We start from the raw sequence: 21,193 nt of genomic DNA on the forward strand, positions 1-21,193 counted from the left end.
GTCCAACACTGTAGAAAGAGAAGATTGCAGGGTTCTTATATTCCAGTGACCCAAAAAGGAAACTGTCTGAGGAATGCAGATTAGGATGATCAAGAAAGTTTAAAACAAATGGTGACATATCCTCATAATGTAATCATAAGAAAATTCCAGATATGTAAACCATACATACAAAAAATACACAGAATAAACAGTTTTTCAATTGGACTAGAATTTAATTAGAAATTTTATTCTTAGATTTTGAAATTTCTCTAGGTACCAGGTCTGTGCTTTTCAACCTTTCCAGTGAATTGATCAGTCCTCAAACTGCAGAATGCAACTTGCTTCCTGCTAGATTAGTGAGTGAAGCTGGATCTGTGAAAAATGTGCGTTGAAATCCCATCTCCTACTCCAAGCAGGGCTAACTTCCAAGCTGGATAAAGTCACTCCAAGGCCTTGTCCACATGCATCCTGGAAATCCCAAGGATGGAGATTCTACAGCCTCTTTGGGCAGCCTGTCCCGAGGCTGCAGCACTCTCATGGTAAATAAGGTGCTGCCTTTGTTGAAAAAGGATTTCCCTGGTTGGCAACACGAGACCACTGCCTGTTGTCCTGTTCCTGAGCACTTGCAGGAAAAGCTTGGAATTCTTGCATTGGAATTCTTATCCCTGCCCTTTGCAGCAGTGACTCTGCAGTGAGATCCCCCAGCTTTCCCTTCTGCCAGCCAAACCAACCTAATTCCCACTGCATCTCCTCACAGGGCACATGCTCCTCCTGACTGATCCTGGGCTGTGTTGGAGCCTCTGCAGAATGTCAGCACCTCCCATACGACGGGGGGTGTGTGTTTAAAAACTGCACAGAGTATTGCAGATGCAGCCTCACCAGAGCCAGGCAGAAGGGAATAACCACATCCCTGCACTTGCTGACCACTTGCTAATGCAATCCCGTGACTGGTGGGTGTTGTTGCTGCAGGGGAGCACTGCTGACACAGGTCCAACTTGTTTTCCACGAGAATCCCAAGGCCTTTACTGCAGGGCTGCACTCTACAGTAAATCCCCAGTCTGCACTAATACGTGGAGTTGTTTTGTCCCAGGTATTTTTCACAGAATTAGAACAAATATATGAGGTGAATTAGAGCAAATTTATCATGTGATTGAAAACGGTCAAGCCCTGAGTCCTCTTGTGCTGAGGGTGATGCTAGTACAAGCAGAGATCAGCAGTGGCACAGGGGAGCACCATTTCAACCTGAGAAATCTCAGTTTTCTGCAGAAAGTTCTGATGTCAGTCACAGACTTAAGGAAAGGGGCTCTTAACTCTCAGCACAAATTACCCTTCTCCTACAGGCTTGAAAGAGAATCTTGTAGGCCACTGGAATGAATCCCACTTGTATCCGTTTCCCCAGGACCTCAGAGGAGGAGCAGGCACCAAGCCTAGAGGGGATGAGCTCCGTGTGTGCATGGTGTGGCTTTAAATCAGCATTTTAATCCTCTTTTGGACTTTGCAGATAGGCAAACTAGCGAGAATTATCTTTTCTATATACTGAGGTAGGACACGGCTCCATTGCTCTTAATCAGCTACTTTGTTACTCTTCTAAAATAAACAGTCTTGTCCTTTTTTTTTTATTTCCTAGTACAGGAGATAACTGTATTTCATGTTACCTCTGGTTTGACTAAATGAAAAATAGTACTTTTCTTGTTCTTAAATAAATAAATAAAGTTCATTTTGAAAACCTAGCACTTATCTCATTTCAACGTCCTTCCAGCTTTCCACACTTTTTTTGAGGGACAAGCAAAGGACTCAGAGGGCTCTGTAGATTCCATGACAACTACAAAAGCACATCAGGAAGCTTCTGGGAATGCAAAGCAATGTTCAGACAAAGGCTTTTCTTTCAGCTTTATAAATATGTTTTCAGCCATCATCATAACAGAGCAAAAAATACCCCTGAGAACACCCCTGCAGAACTGAACTCCCATGCAAGAGCTATTTCTCATTCTTTCAGTTTTTTACTTCCTTTATGTACAAATAGGTTTGTATTTAACAAAAGGATAAACCCTGCTAATCTACTGATTTGTCAGCTAGCCCTGTGCTTATCACAGCACTGTTCGTTGGCTGGGGCAGACGCAGTCCTAATGTGCACAGCTGTGCACTGAAAACTGCATCGTGTCATGTGGGAGTGTGGGCAGGACCTGCTGCTTGGCGGGGCTGGACACAGCAACTGTTCAAGTCACAGACTGCTGTGTTTGTGATCAGGCTGTCCCCATCCATCTCTGACAGCAGACCGTGCCATGCTGGAGAGCAGGCCAGCCAGAGCCAGCGATGGCAGGTAGCCATGGAGCTGGGGAATGAAACAATGAGGTGATTTTTGTCAGCTTTGACAGACAGACCATTGCTTGATGGCAGACCACTGTCCAGCGGGGCGTCAGCAAGCAACATGCCAGAGAGTTTCGACTGGCACAAAGGACCCCAAATATGAACAGGAGGGTGGGTGGCCAGTCAGGAGGCATGGGTAACAGCCAGCTGCGATGATGTGACAAAACAGAGGACGAGGATGACAGAAACCTAAATGGAAAACAACATACGGGAGCAATTGAAGCAGATGAATACACAGTAGAGGAGAAAGGAATGACATGGGAGGAAGGGACACAGAGTGCTGCATGTGCATGGGAGGAGGCAGGAGCCTTGGCTGGGGTGACCAGCAGGTGTGGGGTGATGGCACTGGTGCCTGGAGACAAAAGTGGGGCTGAGGAGAGCAGCCAGAGCCACTGGCTGTCACTTGGGCCACCCGGCTGAGCACAGCCACCCAGCACAGCCCAGCAGGAGCAGGGCCCAGGAGCCAGCACGAGCTGTGCCTTGGCACACTGGCCAGCAGCAGGGGGGATCCAGTGTGGGGTCACCTGTCAGTGCAGGAGCGTTTCCAGGGACGCCACAGTGAGCCCCTGGAGCTGACAGCGTGCTCTGAACACCGCGTCCTCTCCCGGACAATAAGGAGCAGCTCAGCAAAGGTGTATGTGGGGCACACAGCATCCCGCACCCCCTGCACCCCGCACAGCCCACAGCCCGCACACCCCACAGCCCGCACTCTGCACACCCCACGCCCTGCACCCCGCACACCCCACACCCTGCATGCCGCGCACACCGCACCTCTTGCACACTGCATCCCGCACAGGCCACACCCCGCACAGCCCACACCCTGCACACCGCACACCCCGCACTCTGCACCCCGCACACCGCACACACCGCACACCCCACACCCTGCACCCCGCACACCGCACACCCCGCACACCCCACACCCTGCACACCGCACACCCCGCACTCTGCACCCCGCACACCGCACACACCACACACCCCACACCCTGCACCCCGCACACCGCACACCCCGCACACCCCACACCCTGCACACCGCACACCCCACGCCCCGCACAGCCCATACCCTGCACCCCGCACACCGCACACACCGCACAGCCCGCACCCTGCACCCCCCACAGCCCACACCCTGCACCCCGCACACCCCGCACCCTGCACCCCGCACACCCCGCACCCTGCACACCGCACACCCCACGCCCTGCACGCCGCACACCGCGCACACCACAGCTCTTGCACACCGCACACCGCACCCCCAGCACACCCCCGCACACCGAACCGCGCAGTCCGCACACCCCGATCTCCAGCACCCCGCACACCCTGTACCCTCTGCACACCTCGCACTCCCCACGCCCCGAACACCCCGCACCCCCCACCTGTCGCACCCCGCGACTCACACTTCGCACTGCCCGATTCCCCTGCACCTTCCACACCCCCCGCACTCCGCACACCCCTCCCGCACCTCCGCATCCTCCGCACCCCCGCACTCCGCACACCCCTCCCGCACCCCCGCATCCTCCGCACACCCCTCCCGCACCCCCGCATCCTCCGCACCCCCGCACTCCGCACACCCTTCCCGCACCCCTGCACTCCGCACCCCCGCACTCCGCACACCCGCACTCCGCACACCCCTCCCGCACCTCTGCATCCTCCGCACCTCCGCATCCTCCGCACACCCCTCCCGCACCCCCCAAACCCCGCATCCTCCGGAGCCGCTCGGGCCGGCGGTGCCACAGCGTCCCCTTGTGCCGCACTGGAGCAGCTGCGCCTGGCAGCGCACGGCGGGACACGGACAGACGGACACGGACAGACAGAGAGACTGAGACAGACATGGGCAGACGGACACGGACAGACGGGCACGGACAGACAGGCTTGGACGGACACGGACACACGGACATAGGGACACGCGGACACACGGACATAGGGACACACGGACATACGGACACACAGACAGAGGGACATACGAACACGGACAGACTGACACGGACACGCAGACAGACACGGACATACAGACTGAGAGACGGACACACGGACATGGACAGACGGACACGGACGGACAGACACACGGACAAACAGACACACACGCATACACAAACACTGACAGACACTTGTCAATCTCATAGCGAATCAACAGTCCATATAGTCGCTAAAGCATCACCCAGGTTTATTTTATATATTTATATATATATAAACATATATATATATTTATGTATATATAAATAAAATTTCCCACAGCTTCACCTTAAGGTTGGCTAAATATATCACACACACACGCTGGGTTACTTGAACAGAGTAATGGATATCTGCTGGATACACAGAAGTCTCTATCAGGAGGGAGCCTGCTGCAGCTCTGGTCAGGAACCTCATTTCTCTGATTTCTAAATGTAGAAAAAGGAAGATAATGCAGAGGGTGTTGGATCAACTGAATTATTTGTGGTCTTGTTTCAGGTCTGTGCCTATTGCAAATGTTCTGCCATTTTATGATGAAGAAGTCCTATCTCCCAATTGTGCTGAAAAGACCTGGATTCTTAGAGTTGATCATATTTGGTCTGTGAGGCACCGAAAGGACTTTCAAAACACGCTGGTTTTGAGTAAGTGACAATTTCTGGCCTTTCTTTATGAGGACACTCCGGTGAAAGAGTGTGAGGAATGCAGCTGTGGCTGTATTCTGGGTGTTAGGGCAGTGATCTCTGTGACACTGCCTGCACAGGAATGGTCCCTCTCTCCAGCCCTCCAACTCACCTGGCTTTCAATATCTCGACTTTTGGCTCGCAGCTTGTTAACCTGACCTTCGGCAATATCAGCTCGTTCTTTCGCCTCTTCCAGCTCGTGCTGGACCTTGCGGCACCGCGAGAGATTGATGTTTGCCTGTTCCTCCTGGAAGTCAGACAGCATCGCCAGAAATGAGATTGCCCTGTTGCCACTGACACCTGTGGCTGTGCCACGGTAACATCACCCGTGTTGGCCTCACAGGTACATCCCTGCACTGCCAGTGCTCTGTGTGTTTATATCCAGTACCATCCACAACACGACCACTCGGGGCACAGAACAATTACCCCACTCAGTTCCAAATGGGAAAATTGGCTTTTGTGGCTCCAAAAGTGCAACAGTTCCGGGAGAGCTGCGGCTATGCCCACTCTGTTGTGAGCCATAAGTCTTTATAATGTAAAGAATATTCAAAGTCAGTGGCCATAGCTGTCCTTTCAAACTCAGTATTCAATTATTTTAATGATCTAGGGAGCCCACCTTTCAGAAATCTCTACCCAGGCCCCACTGAAAAGAGTCCTCCACTCACAGCTTCCTCAGCCTGCTTCTTGTACGCTTTCACTTTTAACTGCAGCTTGTCCACCAGGTCCTGGAGCCGAAGAATATTTTTCTTATCTTCTTCAGACTGTAGGAAGTGAAAATCAAGTCAGCCTTGGAAGATGAACAGAGGTGATCCATGTAGGAGGGCAGAGGATTTGCAGTACCTGGTAAGTGAGCTCCTTCAGCCTCCGTTCGTACTTGCGAGCTCCTTTCAGGGATTCTATTCCTCGTTTCTGCTCGGAATGAAGCTCATTTTCTAACTCATTAATCTGAAACACAGAATCACAGTGAAGATGGCAAGCTGCCCAGAATGGCTCCTGATCCTGCTGCAAGGTTCTGTGGACCAAGGCTGCAGAGAAAGTGGCAGAGCAGGGCAGCTTCTGCAGCTGCTTCTTGGGTCTAGACTAGCTAAAATATGCTCACTATGTTAAGTTAGTGGTGACATAGCGTGTGAATCCACAGTTGTTTATAAAAGGAACTTAGCTGTGCATACCTAGAGCATTTATGGTCAAAATTAGGCTTAAATCTGTCAGGAAAGGAAATTGAAACAAGGAAGGGAGGGTTCTATGAATGTTCAGCAGGTAAATGGGGAAAATCTGTTTCATTTTCATCTTTCATTTGTTATCTTGGAGAGTGCCAGTGGCATATACTATTCAGGGACAGCATGGAAACCTGGCTGCTGTCTGTTCCCTTTCTTCTTGTCCAACTTCCACAGGCATTAAATCAGAGGTGTAAGGTGGCTTATGTGTGCCTGTGGCCCTCTGTAAAACTGCTGATTTCTACTCACTTTTCGAACCTTTTACCAGCTGCCTCTACAGCCTTCCATGGCAGCAGGTTTCAGAATTTCACTGCCTACTCAGTAAAGTATTTATTTTTATTTGTTTTAAAGTTGAAGATGTGCTGGTGTCTCCAAATGGCAGAGTCCCAGTCTTGTTTGTCAATACTCATAAATCTTTGTCTTTCAGATCCTTCTCAAGTTGCAGAGACCAGAACTGCACATGGTGTATTTATTATAGTGGCAAGAATTGTTGCCATACAACTCTGTCTTGTTCTCAGTGCCTTTCCTAATGAAGCCAATTTTTTTTTCTGTTTTAGGCTTTTGCTTCTATTGCACATTTAAAAGCTTCTGAAGTGCCCATTACCAGTTCCAAGTCCATCCCCAAGTAAATATGTTTCAAATTATTTTTCCTTAGACAAAATTACCATCTATGCCTTCCTGATGTCCATCTGCCCCCATTTTTGCCCACTCAGTTTTTTTGAGGTCATTCTCAAGTTCATCACCCACAGTGCAAAGTTTGGCTACTCAGCATAGCTCTCATCAAACCTGCTGGGAATACCTGGGGTTCTCCCTGTTTTCACCCTCCCAAGAGGTTCCAGCAACCAAGGGCCCAGTCAGAAACTTCATCTTAGTCTACCCAAGTATTCACCATACCCTGGCCTCCAGCTTCTGCAGTTGTTTCTTCCCTCCCTTCAGTGCCAGCTGCTCGGCCTCATCCAGACGGTGCTGCAGGTCCTTCACCATCTGGTCCAGGTTCTTCTTCATCCTCTCCAGGTGGGCACTGGTGTCCTGCTCCTTCTTCAGCTCTTCTGCCATCATGGCTGCCTGGTTGTGGTGCACAGTTATGTCACAAATATCCCCATCCCAGCAGTTCTGTGTGCCTGGGAGCAATGCCCAGCTTCACATTGGTCAGTGACTCTGCCCATTCTCAGTCAGTGCCCACGGCCTTGCTATGGCTCTGTCATACAAACAGGATCACTCTTTCTCAAGGTCTGTATTTCTAAAACTGCTCCACCTTAGAGACCAGACAGGGTTGATGTAAAGAAAAGAATAATCAATGCATGTGAGTGGCTGGGTACCAAAGTTCTATTTTTTAAGTTAGTCAAAATTGAAGTATCTTGAAGTATCACCAGCTAGCACTCTGCATCTCTGGGCTTCCTAGTGATTTTGTGTATCTGGCTATTTGGTGCCTAAATTTGCCAAAGTCAGACTTCTAAGCAGTTTTTGCCAATGAGATGACCCTGAGTACCTCAAACTGCACTGAAAAGCTTATGCCTGCTGAGATCCTCAGAATCTGAGATAAATGGCTGTCACCAACGTGGCAGAGCAGAGAGGTCAGGGATCCTGCAGCACTGCTGCTGGTGGGCAATCAGGACTACACACTGGTGCACCAGGACTTGATGCAAGAGTGTCACCATTTTCTGTTTAATATTCCTATACCTTTCCTAGATGCTCCCATTGTATTGTTACTTCTGATAGGGTGGAACCTGCAGCCTTATTTAAATGAAACATTTATATTCTCTCTTTTTATTTCTTACATGTCTAGCATTTGTATAGAATTGTGTATGATTTTAGTCCTAATTTCTGATTTTCTGTGCTGTGTCTACACAGGCCTTTGTTTCAATCTACTCTTTTTCTATTACAATTTTGCCACCATCTGTCCTATCCTGCCTATTACATTTACTCTGGAAGCAAAAGTGAATGGGTATGGAGAAGGGGAGAGAGAATGCCTTCTCAATACAGACAGATAGCAGGACATGAGGACCCTTTCTGAAGGGGTCTTCTGTGACAAGTAGTAGGGAAATGGCTGCATGAGGCCCTTGTGGGAGGGATTGTGTGTCACAGGTATTTTCTGTTGAAGAATTGTTTCTCTTTCGTCTGACTGCTGCCTTTTTAAAGTGTAGAAGTGACTGTGGCAGTACAAAATGCAAGGGAGGCAAGCAAGAGGACTCACATCTGTGATTGCTTTCTTTGCTTTCTCCTCTGCATTTCTGGCTTCCTGAACGGTGTCTTCAACTTCAGTCTGTAAATGAGCTATGTCCACTTCCAGTCTCTTCTTGGTGTTGAGGAGGCTTGTGTTCTGTTGGGACAGTCAGCAGACAGGTCATTCCCACCCCGTTTGTGCCACTCCCACACGCCTGCAGTAATCTCCTGTACCAGGAGATGCCGAATACCTGTGAGTGGAGCAGCTGAACTCTCTCACTGGCATCCGTCAGCTCCTGCTCAGAAACCTTCCGGGCTCGCTCGGTCTGCTCCATGGCAGCTCTCATCTCCTCCATTTCTGTCGTCATCAGATTGTTCCTACGCTCTACAATAGCGAGCTGCTCTTTCAGGTCATCATTCTCCCTCAAGGCATCATCTAAATGGAGCTGGGAATCCTTAAAAGGTGAAAGCACCGTGAGACCCAGAAGCAAGCAGAGTGAATGGCAAAGACCCACGGCCCAGTAGCCTTGGGGTCCCTACCTTGAGTTGCCCTTGCACAGCTTTAAGGTGCTTCTGTGTCTCTGCTGCCTGGCAGTTGGCATGGCTCAGCTGTATTTCCATGTCGTTCAGATCTCCTTCCATCTTCTTTTTCAGCCTCAAAGCATCATTTCTGCTTCTGACCTCAGCATCCAGCATGGTCTGCATAGACTCCAATACCCTCTGGTGATTCCTCTTCAGCTGTTGAATTTCCTCATCTTTCTCTGCAGTCCTTCTATCAACGTCTGACTTCACCTGGTTCAGCTCCAGCTGAACACGTAGGATTTTCCCCTCTTCATGCTCTAAAGAGCCCTGTCAGGGTTGGAATATTGTCATTTGTCTCTGTGGTGTCCATTGCTGGGAAATGGCCATGCAGAAATGTGACCCTCAGCAGCTGGGAGGGCAGGTGTATTTACCTTACCATGGACCTTTAGAGAAGACCAAGCACTGAAAAAGCTTTCCATGGGAGCAAATTCAAACAGATGGTGCAAAATGAGCTCAATTTTAGACCGGGACTGGGGTTTTTTTTGTGCATGATAGCATAGCAAGGAATGCCACATTGGTATGGCAGAGGAGCAGTCCCTGTGCTTTTTGGTCTGTCTGTGCTGTCTTACTGCACTTTTGGGACAGTTTCAGGATAAGCAGGAATATAAAACATACACCCAAATTTTCTCCATTCTTGGTTTCTCTAAAAGAAAGCCCCTTATTGAGGACACTTGCCTCTGCGTCTTCTAATGCTGCTTGTAGGTCACACTTTTCTTGCTCAATTTGCTTCTTTGCTTTCTCCAGCCCATGATTTGCTTTTCCAGACTCAGCAATCTGTTCAGTCAGATCAGAAACTTCCTCTGCAACCAGAAAACACATACTCAGCTCCTCTCAGATAGTGTGATCAGTGGCACCTGCAATTGCTCTTTGGCAGCGGGAGTGACAGAAGAGGCTCTGCTGTAATGGGATGTAACAGTGAGAAGAAATAATACGTCTTGTCTTGTGTGCAGTCTTTATTTCTGATAACCTGCACATCCCAGTTCAGTGTGAAATTTGAAAATGAGAGGGACCAACTGAAGTGAGCTCAGAAAATAATGTCAACTTCCTCCAGGTAGTGAAATGACATCTCCAGAGACAGTCATGTTTGATTGATCTCTTTATGCTTAGGTAACCCCCAGTGATCATTCAGTTCACAAAAAGGATCTGAGTTGTACTTCCTTTATATAATTAGTTTGCTTATTAAATGCCAATACATTGTGCCACAGCTACATGATCCTCCAATAATCAGGAGACACACAACAGCCCTCCGGATTTTTTCTAGTGGCAGTGACTGAAGAAATCTGAAAAAACTGAGTATTATCATAATTTCTGTCTATTCTGTTAACTTGGTCCCTATCCATGCATAGGATTACAATAGCGTGGAGGAGGGGGAACATCCTGAGGAAGCAGCATGCTGTAATGAGCCGTAAGCGTGTGCTTGAAGGTGACTTTATGATCAGCTGCACAGGAAGGAATATTTTTCCCTCACGGGAAAATCATAAAGAGCAAAACCCTGGGAAGAGGCAGAGCTCTGGTAGTCCAGAAATGTGGAAGCAGCTAAGGGCTCATGGTGAATCTAAGCTGACAGACACATGAACTTACGCTGGAGGTTCTTGTTCTCCCGTCTGACAGTCTCAGCCTGGTCAAGCATTTCTTCATAGGCGTTCTTCATCCGGAAGATCTCGGTGCTGAGAGAGCGAGACTCCTTCTGGGCAGCCTCCAGCTCAGTCTGGCTCTCCTGGTACTTCTGCTTCCATTCAGCCAGGATCTGGAGTGACAGGAGAAGAACGGCCCATTCAGCCAGGATCTGGGGTGACAGGAGAAGAATGGCCCATTCTGAAGCACTCCCCTCTCTGCACCTTTATATGACAAGAACCCAAGAGGCCTGGCCTATCTTAACAGTCTTTTGCTTTGGACTGTCCTCTGCCTGTGACAATCAACTCCCTGTGATCCATACTCTGGCTGTTTTGGTGGGAGCTACTTAAATTTGCCTCTTCAGTCAACACTAGTGCATGCCCCAAGCTATCAGGAAGAAGTTTGGTTTGACACCAGCCCAGACATCATGTGGTTCATCTGAAAAAGGATGTATGAGACTTCATTGTGTTGCAGGAGCCAGTTGTCCTGGACTAAGCCCACCAAGAAAGGTCATATTCTACCAATTCTCTCCTGAGTTTGACACCACAGACCTGTGAGATCCATTTTTAGCAGTCTTTTCACTCCCACAGGGGTAGGCCAAGACACAGGGCTGTGCAACATCACTTGGTCCAACAGTGCAGATTCTTTTAAGTGTTAGTAAGGGCTGTGAAGGCTGGAACTTTACATGAGTCTGAGGCTCTGCCTAACCCCAAGGTTAGGCTAGCAGACTAGCAGCAGGGCTTGTTAGCTTGCATGTGAGTATTCGCTCAGTCTGTTTGACCAGTCTCCCTTGTGAAGACGTCATGCTTTTTAAAACTATCAGAAGGTACTTTATTATTTGCTGTGGTCACCTGGGGTTACTTACACAGTGACTTTTTCTTTACCATATGTCCCATTATGGGGTCCTTACCATAACTTTGCTTTGGGTAAGATGCAGTTTATTTTACTGTGAGTGCGGAACTTTGATAACTTCAGAATTTGTCTTGTCCTATCAAACATCTAATGATGTTTAGATCTGGCATGGTCTTTTGAACAAACCTTGTCAAAATTCCTCTGCTTTTTATCAAATGCTGCACAGACTGCATTTAACCTCTCCACATCAATCATGAGGTCATCCACTTCCCCCTGCAGCTTCTGCTTTGTCTTCTCCAGTGAAGCACACTTTGCATTGACAGCCTCAATCTGCTCCTCTGACTCCTGCAGGTGCTGGGCCAGCTTCTTCCTGCAGGACGGGACGTTCAGCACTGAGAAAAGGAAAATTCTGACCTTCTCAAGAAATGGACATGAAAGGAGTTTGGAATGAGAAAGATGGGCAGAGAGAGAAATAGATGATGCTGTGGTGCCAGGAGCCTGGGGTGTCACAGCACTCTGAAGTGGTGCATGGAATGGGAGAATACGTACCCAGATATGTACTGTACCAATGTGGAGAGGGACCAGAAATATGCTTTCAGTACCAACAATGTAAAGAATGTGCCTTTTCAACTACTGAGATTAACTCAATGCACTGGAATTCTCCTTTATGTAGACACCCCTAAGCCTCTGCCCCTACTCCTCCTTTAAATATCTACTCACTCCCCTTTTTACTTCTAATAAATTACAAAGCACACTGCTCTGCATATTCCCACTACAAACATATTCTGGTTTCCTTCAGTTCTTCACTCATTATGCTTAAATATCCTTCTACTTCCTCCAAGCCATCTCCCCACGTACTTGGCCTCCTCGAGCTCCTCCGTGCGCTGAATCGCGTCCGTCTCGTATTTGGTTCTCCACTGGGCCACTTCGCTGTTGGCCTTGGACAGGGCGCGCTGCAGCTCCCCCTTGGCCTCCTGCTCCTCCTCATATTGTTCCCGGAGCAAGTCACAGTCGTGGCGAGCGGACTGCAGGGCGTGGGCCAGGGCGTTCTTGGCCTTGGTAGTTAAAATTATACAAATTGTCAGAACGCTAATAATTTGTGACTGGATATTTTTCCAGTAAAATATTCTTATCTCCCTATCCATGTGCTACAGTTGCTAGGGAAACAGAAGGAGCAAAATGAGTAACATTAGAGACTCTGTGTTTCAGACTTGATGTTGTTAAACAAGGTCAGGTGCTTGCCCATCTTGTCTGGGATAACACTTCTCAAACGCATCTGCACCAAGTGTTTCAGGCAGAGGCAAAATAAATCCAACAGACAAGGTGAAAGCACTCCTGCTCTATTTCCTTTTTTTTCCCTTGCTTTGCTTCAGGGATTTCCAGTAGCAGTACTAGGTATGGGCACAGAGCTGCTTTCATTCACTTCTCTCATGTTTTTGAAGTTCAGAAGTCATGATGAGAAGGGCTTAAACAGTCTTGCCTATTTAATTTTTAGTGTCTCCTCTCTGTGTTGTATTCCAAGTCAAAGTTCACAATTTTCACTGTTCTGATGTCTCTTCTCTGAGGAGAAATCAAATTTATTTTTTTAGTACATTGATTTATTTTAAAATTTGTTGTTCCAATTGAAAGCAAGTCACCTTATTTTCTTCCTCTAGCTGTCTCTTCAGCTCTTCAGTCTGCTGAGTGAAAGTATGTTTGCCTCGAGTTAACTGAGAAATCAAGGACTCCTTCTCCTCCAGTTGCCGAGTGAGTTCACCTAACATGAAAACATTGATTTTTTTAAATACAGAGATACGAGACATAAAACAAATGAATGACAGCAGCTGGCCATGTAGAAAGGGATTACAAGATATAATGTGGTAAACTGAAGAGAGAGTAGCAATTGCATTCCCATAGGAAAAGCTGTTCAAGAGAAATGCTGTGCTGGCATCAAAGAAAAGATGAACTGAGCACAAACTCACATGTTCATTTTGACTGACAGCACTGCTGGTTTGGCTGTATGTGTCCTTGGGTAGAGTTTCTATGACTGCCACCAGGAGGAGATTCTACATTCTGAGTTTTGTTCAGCTCACCGAGTGAGGAATATGTTACAAAACACACAGACATTCAGGCAGCATATTTAATTACTTGACACTGGAGTATTACATTTCATCAAGGGACGTACCGTTCTCAGTCTGCAGACGTGTTTTCTGTGTGTTCAGATCGTTAATTAGCCGCACATGTTCATCATCTTTGGCTCTGACTTCACTGAACTGGTCTTCAAGAGCTCGGCACATCTTCTCCAGATTGCTCTGTGAAGAGATAGAAAAAACATCCCTCAGCTCATCTAGTTGTTCAGAAGAGCAATGCTAACAATGAGAAATACTTCTTCCTGTGCAGCGACCTTGGCCTTGGAGACAGACTCCATGTTGCTGGCCAAGTCATCAATCTCCATCTTCAGCTCGCTCTTCTCCTTCTCCAGCTTCTGCTTCACGCGTTGCAGGTTGTCGATCTGCTCCCCCAGCTCAGCGGTGCTGTCCGCGTGCTTCTTGCGCAGGGCGGCAGCCGTGGCTTCGTGCTGCAGCGTGGCCTCTTCCAGGTCACGCCGCATCTTCTGGAATTCTGCCTCACGCTTCTTGTTCATCTCGATCTGAGCTGCTGTCGCCCCTCCTGCTTCTTCCAGGCGCTCGCTGATCTCCTCCAGCTCCCTCGACAGGTCAGCCCGATGCTTCTCTGCTTTAGCGCGAGAGGTTCGCTCTGCCTCAATCTCCTCCTCCAGCTCCTCAATACGGGCCTGTGAGAGTTAATTGGTTAAAAGAGGACTTTTAAATGGACAGGTTTAAAATTATCACTAAGGAATAAAGAGCAAGCATTCACATCCATTAATACAGGCATAGAAAGAGAAGTACCACTAGAAATTTCACTGTATTGTGTCCTCGGAGAGATAGTGTTCAGTTTTGGAACAATAGTGAATGTAAAATCTGATACTTTATTTTATGTTATAGCTCAGAATGGGTTTATTATTTTTTGAAGGCTTTAGAGTTGCACTTTCCTGAAGAAATAGAGGGAATGTCGCTGGAAAATATAAAGGAATGTGAATTTCTTAGAAATTTCCCAGAAGCCAGGCCAAAACAAAGCAGTGTCCTTTCTCCATCAGCAAACAGGGTGGAAGGAACTTCAAGATGAGCAATCATGGGGTAATAGCACTGAAGAGAGCTCTCTTCCTGGTTCTGCATTTAGAAGGTGATCTTTGTCCTGATCATGACACATTATGTCACATTCTGTTGTTTTTTTAGAAAAGTGATTCTCTGTGGCTGCACATCTGTGACATTTTCAAAGCCGCCACAATGTTCACTAAGAAATTTCCTACATAGTCATGTGTGATTAGAGGCCAGAGTTTCTGTAAAAGTGCCCTTAGATGGGAACAGCACCCAGAGTCCCATATTAATGGTTTTATTAATGTGAGGGAAAATGTTTTTGTAGAATGATCTAAGAATAAATACCAGTTAATTCTAAGAAATTTGTGCTTGCTACTAAAATTATTAATAACTCCTAGACTTTACCTGAATCTCCTTAATTTTCTTTTGCAGCTGAGAACTTTGAGCCTGCTCATCTTCAATTTTACTTTGCAACTGGCTAATTTCAAAATCCTTTCTGTTAAAGAGCAAGAAGGCAAATTCAATATGGTTAAGATAAAACAGTAATTTCAGAATTCAGAGCATAACAAGTCAGTGTAATACTTCTTTAGCCTGTCATCCATTTGTTGCTTATCATTCTCCAGATCCATGATGGAATCCTGAGACATTTTCAGATCACCCTCCAGCTTTCTCTTTGCTCTCTCAAGGTCCATTCGCAGCTTCTTCTCTTGTTCCAGAGATGCTTCAAGCTAAAACACATAAAACATACTTTGAAAAACATGAATTATACTTCAAAAGTAACTATACTAAATTTAAAAATCTAACTAAGTTGGAAATTGATGAATAGAGAAAATAATCGGGGCATCTCCTCCTGTGTGGCACTCTCACCGTGAGACCAGAGCTGCCGTGGTGATTTAGTTTCAGACATTGAACTGTCCACAGCTTGGCTGTGCACAGTTGAAATACCAGTTTTTGAAAAAACAGAAATTTAATTTTTCCAGTAGCTGCAGTTTCTAGCATACAGACTGCTAAATATGGACAAATTCCCAGTATTCATAACTTCCTGGAGTATATGCACACACAAACAACTCTGCAGCAACCTTCAAACTGTCACAGGTCTCCTGCTCCAGCTAATGGGTTAAATCAGATCACAAAAGTCTACACTGCTGAAATACCTGGTGATGAACATCATAGATGTGCTGGATTCCACAATTCCCTGTCAATTAGCAATGATTTATTAGCTGAAATTATTAGAGCTGGCTTGTCTGCTTTATGTGTTGCTTATTCTCCCAACTACAGATTTTTAGTCTGCTGTAATCTGTCACAGTGTACACATACACAGCCCAAAAAGTTTTACTTACATCATCTACTTGCTGCTCCAGTTTGGTCTTGGCTTTGGTGAGGGTGCTGACTTTGTCTTCCTCAACTTGCAAGTCATCCAGTGTCTGCTGGTGGGCTTCCTGGAGGGCCTTTTTCTCCTTAGTGAGTTTAGAAATATTTTCATCCAGAGCTGCCATCTCTTCGGTGAGATTCTTTACCTGTTAGACAGCCAGCATCCATCCCGTGAGGGGATGCCTTGAGAAATGGCAGACTGAGAACACAGTGAGTGCATCCTTGCAAAACCTCGCATGCATATAGTCCAAATGCTCCCCGCAGAATATTTATATTGATTGTAATGAGGGCAGCAGCATTTATCATGGCTGAGAGTCTCGTCTCTCTGATCCTGCAGTGGTAGAAATTCCTGCTTTAGTTGTTTTTGATCCCCAGCCCTATCCTACTAAATTTTATAGTGAAACATGCTCGATTTTCACTTTCCTCTGCAAGTTTTTCCCATTGGGATTTACAAAAGCCCTCTGAGTTGCTCTTGCTCAAGGAATATCTTTCCTGCATAGGATATATTTGCTATGAAAACAGCTGTAAATTCTCAGCAAGTCAGATTCTTTAAAAAGAGATGATCAAGTGCTAAGCATAGCCAAAAATAGGTTTTCCATAAAAGTGAAAAAAACTATGATAACATCACAAAGAACCTTAACAGAAACAATTCTGTCAGCTGATTGATTAAGTGAAAACACCTCTCTCCTATGCATTGGACACATCTCACTTCTATTCAGAGCACTTAGAGGTGGCTACAATTTTCCACAAAACTGACAAGCTGTATAGGAGTGCTGTGTGGGGAAGAATAATTCCCTGATTCCTCTGTCACCTTATTCTCTGTTGCATGCTTCTCCTTTTCTACTTTGGCCAGAGTCATCTCAAGGTCATCAATATCTTTCTTCAGCTCTGAGCACTCATCTTCAAGTTTCCTCTTCTTTGCTGTCAGTTCAGCATTTGTCTCTTCTTCATCCTCCAGTCTTTCATTTAGTTCTTTAATTTTAGCTTCTAGCTGGATTTTACTTTTAATGAGTCCTTCACATCTCTCTTCAGCATCAGCTAGGTTTTCACTCTCCTGTCAGAACACATTGAAGGTGCATTATATTTATCAGAAAAATGACAAAGGACAGTTAAGACCCTTGGTGAGTGAAACAATACAGGGGCTTTTTTGAAACTCAACTGCTTTCAAAGTTGGATGCTTTCCGACAGCAAGTGACATGTCCACTTGCACCAGACTGCTCTTGGCCATGTAATATTTTATTATCTTTCAGAACCTGACAGGTGCAACTTCAATCTCTTTTCAGCAGTATTCCAGAGAAAAGCAGATTCCACAGTTTTCAGTCCTGCCTCTGACAGAAAAGCACTCCTGCCCTGCCTCTGCATTATAATGGCAGCAGTTGTGGAAACGGCCTATATTTCATCCCGAGTCAGACACCACTATGAGGAGCACATTATATATACTGTAGAATGTCTGATTCTTCCACTGGTGAGGGTGTTGGAACTTCCTGTATTCCTACTGATATTTGGTGTATGCTTTGCACCTTGCTTAGGTGTAAGTGACACGACCAGAGACAAAGCAGGGGAGACTTTGTCCCTATTGTGTGCCTGTTTATAGAGGACAATGGAAAAGAGGAGAAAAAGAGCAGCAGAGGAAGTGGAGTGAATCTGAAGATGGAGGTTACTCACAGACTGAACCTGGAGCTGCAGGTCATTTTTCTCCTGCACAAGCTTCACCATTTTCTCCTCCAGCTCCTTCCGCTTTGCCTCAGACTTTGCAAGCTCTTCCTTGGTTTTCTCAAACTCCTCCTTCATGTTGGCCATCTCCTTCTCAGACTCTGCACTCTTCAGCAAGGGCTTGATCTTGAAGTACAATTTCATCCATGGCCAGTGTTTGACATTCATGAATGCACGGATGTTGTATTGGATAATATAAATAGATTCTCTGAAAACACATGAAACCAGTTTGTGAGGGTGGTGAGACTTGAGCTGGAAATATACTCTGATTATTTGCCACATGGCATCAGCATTTACCTCAAGAACACTTGCACAAGAATTTTTTTCCTCACCTCCCTTGCTTTTATTAAAGAGTCATTTTAGGCCCTTATTGCAGAATGTCTGGTTCAGTAGCTTGACTAGTATCTATTGTCTGAATATATGAGGAAGAAATACTACAAAACAGACAGACTTCTCTGGCATATTGACTGGGAATCTCTGAGACTTTCCTCAGTCTCAAGGAAAATGCAAGTGCTCAGGTAAATACCAGAGTGAAGACAGACATCCTTCAAGTACTGCTGCTAAGATTACAAAGCTGGAAGTTACTGCCAGTTGTGGGAACAGCAGCTTGGTGCCTTTTGGGTCACTCAAAATACCATATTAGAAATTATTAAGACAGAAACTGGAAAAAAAAAAAGGAAACACTTCTATGGTGTTGAACACAAAGGATATTGTTAATGCCCATAGCGCAAAGGGACATTAGACAATTCCTTGCAGAGAAATCCAGTAAGAGTTATTGAATTCTTAGAAACTATGGCTGGCTCAGGAAACACCTGAGCTAAATATATGCTGCAGAGTATTACAAATAAAAGCAATTATTTGGCAGAGTGTCCTGTACATTTATGCAAGCCTTGCTCCCCCTAAAACTTTCACTTGCCAACAACATTCAAGAAAGTTTGCTTGTTTTGTCCAGTGCTGTCACTCCTGAACTCTAAATTTTGCATGATTCATCCCATCTCAAAGGGGATGAATGAAAAGCTGAAGGGGATGTGGAATAGTTGAAAGTAAGGAGTACTTCTCTGTTCAAGCTAGGATTGTTCATCTTAGATGGTGGAGCCAGGGAAGGAAATTAAAGAAAGGGAGAGCAGAGGGTGATTACACCTCATTCCCTACAAAATCAATGTGATCCAATTAAATGATGAAACAACATGTTGAAAACAGAAAAACCTTAGCCCTTCTTCAGTTGGCTGTCTCTGCCACAGGATTCTTTAAAGGTTGAAAACAGTAAGTGCATTCCTGGAGGAAAGGTTCCTTGTTAAAACTCAGTACTGTGGTCCAGCTGCAGGGTCCCATTGCTAAACAGACACTGCCAGAATTTGTGAGACTCTCAGGAGGAAGCTGATTGTTTGTACTTGCTCTGTTTGATTGTTTGTACTTGCTCTGTTCCCCAATGATTTCTAAGGTTCTATCCCAAGGACAGCTTTTTGCCTGAGACAATGTATTACACCGATGGAGCTTTGGTCTGACACAGTAAAATCGCTCATGTTTGCTTATATTACCTTCTTTCATTCATCTTTTTAAATTCAGTTCTCATGAGGTACCCTCTGCATATAGCTTGTGTATGAGTGATGAGGCTCACAAGCTTCTCATCTCTCATCTCTTCTAGGAGTCCCAGGAGACCTGCCTTGAAGAACACCTAGAACATAAAAAAGGGTCAAACAGTTTGAGGCTTAGGTAGATACATGGCCATTGACAGCTGATGCAGGGTAGTACAAGGTAGTTTAGGAAAAATGCCTGCAGGGGAAGGGTTTAAGAGCTAGAGAAATTTTCTGTCAGTATTTAAATCCTCAGTGTTCCTGTGATTCATGAAAAGTCACTCTGTGTATGACCTAACCATATTATTGTGGTGTTATTTGATGTCTGCTCCAGTGTAGTTTATGGAAAATTTATTTCATCCCTGGAAGTGTCCAAGGTCAGGTTGGACGGGGCTTGGAGCAACCTGGGATTGTGGAAGGTGTCCCTGCCCATGGCAGAGTGGTTGGAACCAGTTTATCTTTAAGGTCCCTTCCAACCCAAACCGCCCTGTGATCCTATGTCTGTTCAGTAATGTAGGCAATTGGTTTTTTATCCAGAGATAGCAAGGACTGGGTTGTGCTGACCAAAGAACAGTGTCTCACCTAACACTGCTTTGGGTATGGAAGACACACTTGGTGTTCTTGAATCCCCTGAGTAGTAGGGGGACTTGTCTGAGCCCGTCCAGCCTCCACTGACATAAATACGTTCCACTGGCTTGAGAAAGAAGCAGCAGAAAATCTAGTTGCAGCCACACTGGGTCATTCTGATAACATGGTGTTCCCAGGGCTGGCAGTGCTGCCCCTCACACAAGAACCACACAAGTTCTCTGTAGTCCATCTTGCTAGTGGTGTACTTTGTTCATAATCATCATGAAGGCTGATTTAGTATGCAAGAAACACTTTCAACAAACAAAATATTTTGCTTAATTATACCTACTGTTCCACAAGGACTTTACCTTGGTGTGGCCAAATTTATATTGGTTGTGGTCCACATCAATGGAGGAAAGAAGCTTTTCCGAAGCCTTTTTGCTGTCAATGAATTGGCCTTCTGGAATGGCTGAGGCGTTAAGGATCTTGTACCTGTGGTAAGACAGGTTGCAAGAACTGGTTGCAAAGAGGATGAGGGAAACAGGATCCACTGTATGTCATAAAAATACATGAAAACTGAGCTGCCTAAAAGCAGCTGAATATGTCATCTAAAATCTAGACAGTGGTGCCTGGCTGAACAAAACATGATGAAAAGGGGACACATCTACTCTTAAGAGGAATCTGTTGGTTGTGTAACAACACAGTGTGCTGCCACGTACAAATCTAAGGCACATACTTCAAGAGTGTCTGCAGATCCAGAAATTAGGAAGAGCATAGAACATGTCAACCTCTTCTCAACTTGTTTCATTGATCAGAGGAATGCTACTCAAATTAGAGTTGAAGGTTAATTAAAACTACTGACAAAGATCCGCTATATTCCAAATGCAGATCTTGCACAGCTCAGTCTCTACAAGTTGTACCACTGAATGCTTGAGTGGATGGAAAATGACATGGTATTAATGTGTAAGTGCTAACAGAAATCTTATCATTTTGCTAAATGATTAAGGTAATCCTGTGTTGTGGACAGGACCATCTAATCCTTCTAAAGGGGTTTCTTCTGATACAGCAGTGTGGATGTGTGACTGTACACTGGAGTACTTCTTATTCTCAAGTCTACCTTGAAAAAGAGTATGTAAAATCATGACAGTGATAATTGTCTCTATTTTTGGCTTCCATTATCATTCCTAAAGCACTCTGTGGTTCTGGACCATGGCCATTATGGACAGATTCTTTCATCTGTCACTTCAAATTAAAATTTGACAATCGAGACTAGCTGATCCCTCACTGAACACCAGGTTGCAGGACATCTTCAGAGAGATCTTCGGTCCTTTTCACACCAGTGCAGCATGAGAGGTGCTACATGTAACTAGAACAGCAGATGGTTCTGGTTTAGCCCTCTGTGGCAACTGAGCCCACATGAACCAGTTCAGTTGTCTCCA

The 21,193-nt window shown here is 45.8% G+C and overlaps 1 protein-coding gene and 1 long non-coding RNA gene across 3 annotated transcripts in view; one reads left to right on the forward strand and one right to left on the reverse strand.

Annotated features, from left to right (window-relative positions):
• Positions 1-21,193, forward strand: part of LOC125335736 — a 70,562-nt gene that overhangs the window by 8,242 nt on the left and 41,127 nt on the right. For both annotated transcript variants that reach the window (XR_007207527.1, XR_007207528.1), the window contains exons 2-4: positions 4,786-5,310; positions 5,728-5,810; positions 13,048-13,138. This is a non-coding gene — a long non-coding RNA (uncharacterized LOC125335736). The remainder of the gene's footprint in view (positions 1-4,785; positions 5,311-5,727; positions 5,811-13,047; positions 13,139-21,193) is intronic.
• LOC125335728 (myosin-13) overlaps positions 4,478-21,193 on the reverse strand; it is a 29,255-nt gene continuing 12,539 nt past the window's right edge. Inside the window, exons 19-40 of the mRNA XM_048323572.1 lie at positions 20,123-20,246; positions 19,152-19,288; positions 17,566-17,821; positions 16,712-16,954; positions 15,870-16,046; positions 15,112-15,257; positions 14,935-15,025; positions 13,776-14,165; positions 13,557-13,683; positions 13,030-13,148; positions 12,251-12,447; positions 11,579-11,762; positions 10,508-10,673; positions 9,602-9,726; positions 8,885-9,193; positions 8,596-8,799; positions 8,376-8,501; positions 7,076-7,246; positions 5,808-5,912; positions 5,633-5,728; positions 5,080-5,214; positions 4,478-4,715 (exon numbers count right to left, since the gene is read on the reverse strand). Coding sequence (XP_048179529.1) covers positions 4,701-4,715; positions 5,080-5,214; positions 5,633-5,728; positions 5,808-5,912; positions 7,076-7,246; positions 8,376-8,501; positions 8,596-8,799; positions 8,885-9,193; positions 9,602-9,726; positions 10,508-10,673; positions 11,579-11,762; positions 12,251-12,447; positions 13,030-13,148; positions 13,557-13,683; positions 13,776-14,165; positions 14,935-15,025; positions 15,112-15,257; positions 15,870-16,046; positions 16,712-16,954; positions 17,566-17,821; positions 19,152-19,288; positions 20,123-20,246 — 3,643 coding nt within the window. The 3' untranslated portion in view covers positions 4,478-4,700. The remainder of the gene's footprint in view (positions 4,716-5,079; positions 5,215-5,632; positions 5,729-5,807; positions 5,913-7,075; positions 7,247-8,375; positions 8,502-8,595; positions 8,800-8,884; positions 9,194-9,601; positions 9,727-10,507; positions 10,674-11,578; positions 11,763-12,250; positions 12,448-13,029; positions 13,149-13,556; positions 13,684-13,775; positions 14,166-14,934; positions 15,026-15,111; positions 15,258-15,869; positions 16,047-16,711; positions 16,955-17,565; positions 17,822-19,151; positions 19,289-20,122; positions 20,247-21,193) is intronic.

Source organism: Corvus hawaiiensis, chromosome 19 (genome assembly GCF_020740725.1).
Source record: "Corvus hawaiiensis isolate bCorHaw1 chromosome 19, bCorHaw1.pri.cur, whole genome shotgun sequence".
In the NCBI taxonomy this organism is placed as follows: domain Eukaryota; kingdom Metazoa; phylum Chordata; class Aves; order Passeriformes; family Corvidae; genus Corvus; species Corvus hawaiiensis.